A 5,000-nucleotide genomic window follows, 5' to 3' on the forward strand; every position below is an offset into this window, starting at 1 on the left:
TCTTTTTTTAAACTATTTAGGGCTTTTTGCGGTCACCACGACTGGAGCAAAAACCAACATACCAGTAGGAATAATAAATGAAGCCGAGCAGAGCTGAACTGTGTCATCCAAAATGGAGCTAACGTGGTTTTCGTGACGTAGACCGAGCCCAGGTGGAGGCTGGCACGGCGCCGGCACACTTCTTTTGGGGGGGGGGGGGGGGGGGGGTGTATATTTTGCAGCTATGCGAGAGAACACAGAAGACGAGGTGAAAGGGGTAATAAAGTGTAAGGGAATGATTTATTGGGTGAGCGAAAAAAAAAGGGGACGGATGAGATTAAGAGGAGATGAAAGAATTGAGAGAAAAAAGAAGCCGAAAGAAAGTGGGTCATTGGGGTGAAGATGAAGAAATCGTGCTGGAGACCGGGTTCAATTCTCCAGCCAGATGTCCCGGTTTTTTTAAGCGTCCGGCGCCACATTATCATCCCCGGACTGGTGTTTGGTTCTACTCACAAGGCACAGCGTGGCGATACAGATTGGCCCGGATGGTCTTCTGCAGCTCGTGGTCGGGCGAGGACTTCTGGAACCTCAGGCTCAGGTAGTGCTTCAGGTCCTTGGTGAGCTTGTGACCTGGAAACAAGACAGAAAAAAAACAGCTCGAGTAAACAGACCTCGAGAGACCTGCTCGACATTTGACCGAAGGTGAAGGCCGAGAAAAGGCCGTGACATTTCAGACGTACAAATGCTCCCGGATAAGGAAAGAGACGGCCTTGTTCATCCTGAAAAAAAACCAAGAGTTCGTCAAGTAAATAAATCCAACAAGACCAACGCCACCACGCCAACATTCATTTCATCCGCAATTCGCCTAAAGTGAATCAGGCTGTCTCGATGACATTAAGATCTCTTTTCCAAGAGACGCCAAGTTGGCGAAGAAACATCCACAATCAGAAACAGAATTAAAAACAATTACAAGAATAAAAAAAAAAGATACAATTTTAAAAGAGAGAAGAGCTGCGATGAGTTAACACGAGCGGTTCCATCTGGACTGTATCCACGTGTGATGCAGAGAACAATAAGGAGTCCCACATGACGTCGTCTGCGATGAAGCGAAACGCGCCAACGGTCACCGCGCCAACGCCAACGCCAACGTGACGATGTTTAGCACGTTGGTTCAATTTGTTAGCGTGCTGACATTTTGCTAATCAGCAGCAGACGAAACACGTTCTCATCACAACTCGCTGAGGGTCACTTTCTAGCGCACTGGGGTACCCCAGAGAGTCAAAGGACGCAGTAAACACGTGGTGAACGTTGTGAATCAAAACAAAAGCACCAAAAAACAAACGTATAGTTACATCATGGTTGGGTTTAAAATACGTAGGTAAACTAACACGAGTACGGACACTAACGTAACTTCCAAAATAACTCTTTTGGACACGAAAAACCCGTCTCCTGGGTGAAAGTCTTGTGTAGAGTTTTAGACAAAGGGTTTAACGCCCTGGGAGTGAGAACATGAATAAACCCAAAGTACCACGGGGGCCGGTGTGAATGTCATTAGCAGGTATTTAGAATTGGACTACGTTGAATTAGATTATATATACTTTATTCATCCCCAGGGGGGAATTTCTTTGTTTGAATTGTTCCACTAAAGAATTTATCCTGTCTGGCGCATGAACGTCAGTACCAAAAGTTCAAGACACCCAATAGTTGTTGGGACATTTCACTCAAACATCACAACGTTAACCTCTAGAAGAGAGTCGGTGCATCCTCAAGAGTCTTTTGCATTCATCATCTGGGCGCCATGCAAAAAACATACAAAATTCCATGATAATCCACCAAATATTTTTGAGATGTCTCTCCGAAGACATCAACCTGCTGCTGGCGCTCGAGTTAAAGTCAGGGGATTCCCAAAGTCCTTCCGCTTCATCTTCTGGGAGTGAGGAAGGTCTCCAAACAAATTTAAGGCGCTCCATCAAATATTGTTTGAGATATCTCACTCTGAACTAAAGGGGTCGACAGTCTGACTGTGCAGCTTCAACCTGCTGGATTTAATTCATTTAAAATGTGTGAAATTGTACAAAAACAACACACATCGACTGTATGAGCGTGTAACAGGGGGGGGGGTTAATTTAGAAAAGCGGGTTTGGGTTAGTTGATTAAAAGGGTCTCTGATTGGCCGGACTTCCCAGGCCTACTCAGCATCCACCCAATCAGAGGTGCTAATGCCGCTGGCCGAGTTTGAACGCGGCCCCGGCGCTCACAATGGGGCCAGATGGCCAGAGCTCGCTCTCACGCCAGGGTCTCATTTAGGGCCATTTAATGATCTCCAAATATATCATCCATGTCTGGGAGAGCTGGCAAGCAGGTCTTGGGGGGGGGGAAGAGGTGCCACAGCCTCCCGTCGGCCCCCCGATCACAGCGGAGGAGTTTCTATTGGCTCAGTGTGCCGACTAGGTCGTTGATATATAATATATACATAATATAATAGGGTTTAAAGTCACAGGGGAAAGAGCTTCAGTGTGAGAAGGACGAGATTACGTTTTAAGGCCTCCAATACGTCCGCCCACACCTCCCTCAACAGTGTTGTTGGGACCGAGATGAGGACAAGAGTATAACTTCATTTAGGAATCAATCCTTGGACCGCCGCCCACTTGTTTATCCACTTGCTATGTCACGTAAACAGTGCCGGCATAGCCGATACGCTCCCGGGGCTTCGTCACTGTGCAGAATTTGGTCAAAAAAAGGCCTCTAACTCAACCTGGAACCAGCTTGATCCCCCGGAGGGGATTTCTGCTAGTTTTTAAACTAGCACTAGGTTGTTGTTTTATTTTGAAGGAGACATAAATAAAGTTGTACCTCAACCACATTCTTTGGAAAAGTAAAAAAAAAAAAAAAACATTTTTATCTGCTGACATCCAAACACAAACCTGCTGATATCGTATTTATCTGCTTCAATGACTAATAGACAACGCTACAGTAAGTGCTGGAAGAAAAAAACAGCAAGACTTTATTAAAAATAATTAGAATTGAATAAATGAAACGGGGACACAAAAGAACTTGAAGATCTACATTTATAAATGTGCTTTATTCCCTGAACTACCTCTCAATGAAAGTATGATTTTAAGTTCAAAGTCTAAAAACATCAATTTACCACTTTACAGGTTATGGGCTGGACCCATAGACCCATAGACCATAGACCCATAGACCCATATACCCATAGACCATAGACCCATAGACCCATAGACCATAGACCCATAGACCCATAGACCATATACCCATAGACCATAGACCATAGACCCATAGACCATAGACCCATATACCATAGACCCATAGACCATAGACCCATAGACCCATAGACCATAGACCATAGACCCATAGACCCATAGACCATATACCCATAGACCATAGACCATAGACCCATAGACCATAGACCCATAGACCATATACCCATAGACCCATATACCCATAGACCCATATACCCATAGACCCATAGACCATAGACCATAGACCCATAGACCATAGACCCTAGACCCAAGTGGACTTGGTCACCGGGACGTTACCCGTTGTTTTGTGGACTCAGCTTTGGAAGCCTCGAGTTCGGCACTACGGCCGTCGCCATCTTGTTTTTTTTGTAACCAGAAGTGACACGAGGGGGTCCCTATTCCTTTGGGAGGGGAGATCAACGGAGGGTCGGACTGTGAGAGTTAGCGCTGTGTAATCAGGAGTGAAAGAATAACCCACTAAACCGGGCAGGAAGGAGGCAGGAAGTGCTCGCCGCCTGAGAGGAAGTGCTGCACGTGAGACTGCGGCGGCGGCGGCGGGGGGGGGAAAGGGGATGGGGGGGGGGGGGGGGGGGGGGGTCTGGGACGAGGACAACTCAGATGCAAAAAGGGGTTCTTAAAGCAGAGCGCTATCCGTCACCGGCCCCCCGAGGTGTGGCCCCGTGGTGACATCATCATCCGTCAGCTTCACATCCACCTCCTCCCCCACACGGACATCACTATAAATACTGACTGATGACGTGGAGCGCTGAGGGCGACGCGCACACACACACACACACGCACACACACACACGCACACACACACACACACACACACACACACACACACACACACACACACACACACGGGCATCGATGGACGAATATGTTGAATCCGAAAGCTGATATTTGTATTTCATACTCAGAAGTAGAGACCCTGCTGGGTCGTCTACCTCGCTGTATTTTTCCGTTACCCCTGTACACACACACACACACACACACACACACACACACACACACACACACACACACACACACACACACACACACACACACACACACACACACACACACCTCTGAGTAATTCAGTGCAAGCAAAGCACAGTCAGGTAATTGTTACCTAGCAACCAGCCAGTGCTGACGACCATCATTACGGTCCCTGCTAGGCAAGCAGCAGTCAGATTGTAAGAGGAAAACACACACACACACACACACACACACACACACACACACACACACACAATCCATCCTCTGCTGCTCCACTTCTTCGCCCCGTTGTGATCTGATTTATATAAACAGCTCTTCGTCCAAAATGAAATACGCTTCACACGCACACGCACACGCACACACGCACACACACGTCGGTGTTTTTGCATTCGGCGTCGTGTCTCAGACGCTTTCCTAGCGAGATGAGGGCCTCGCCGTCGGGGACGACCCCCCCCGCCGCCCAGGTGTCATGCTCCATCAATGAGAAAGTCATCAAATATTCAATATTTATGGGGATTAAAGCCGTGTGGATCAGAGATTACAATCACACCACTGCGCGCGTGTGTGTGTGTGTGTGTGTTTGTAAAATAACCACATGTTAATGGCGCTGTAGATGTGAAATGGAGTTCCTCTATGAGACACTTGAGCGGCGTCACACTTTGATACGTTTTCAGCTCAGAACGTGCGCTCCATTTTATTTGTATTTTTTCGAGGTTCAGCTCTACAAAAAAGTATGACGTGGTATTTGAGATTTTGGAATAAGACAATAGCTTTTTC

At 47.1% G+C, this 5,000-nt stretch overlaps 1 protein-coding gene across 1 annotated transcript in view; it reads right to left on the reverse strand.

Annotated features, from left to right (window-relative positions):
* The window catches only part of LOC117733925 (membrane-associated guanylate kinase, WW and PDZ domain-containing protein 1-like), a 77,203-nt gene that overhangs the window by 53,027 nt on the left and 19,176 nt on the right, over positions 1-5,000 (reverse strand). The window contains exon 2 of the mRNA XM_034537869.1: positions 493-609. Coding sequence (XP_034393760.1) covers positions 493-609 — 117 coding nt within the window. The remainder of the gene's footprint in view (positions 1-492; positions 610-5,000) is intronic.

This window comes from Cyclopterus lumpus, chromosome 7 (genome assembly GCF_009769545.1).
Source record: "Cyclopterus lumpus isolate fCycLum1 chromosome 7, fCycLum1.pri, whole genome shotgun sequence".
Classification (NCBI taxonomy): Eukaryota; Metazoa; Chordata; class Actinopteri; order Perciformes; family Cyclopteridae; genus Cyclopterus; species Cyclopterus lumpus.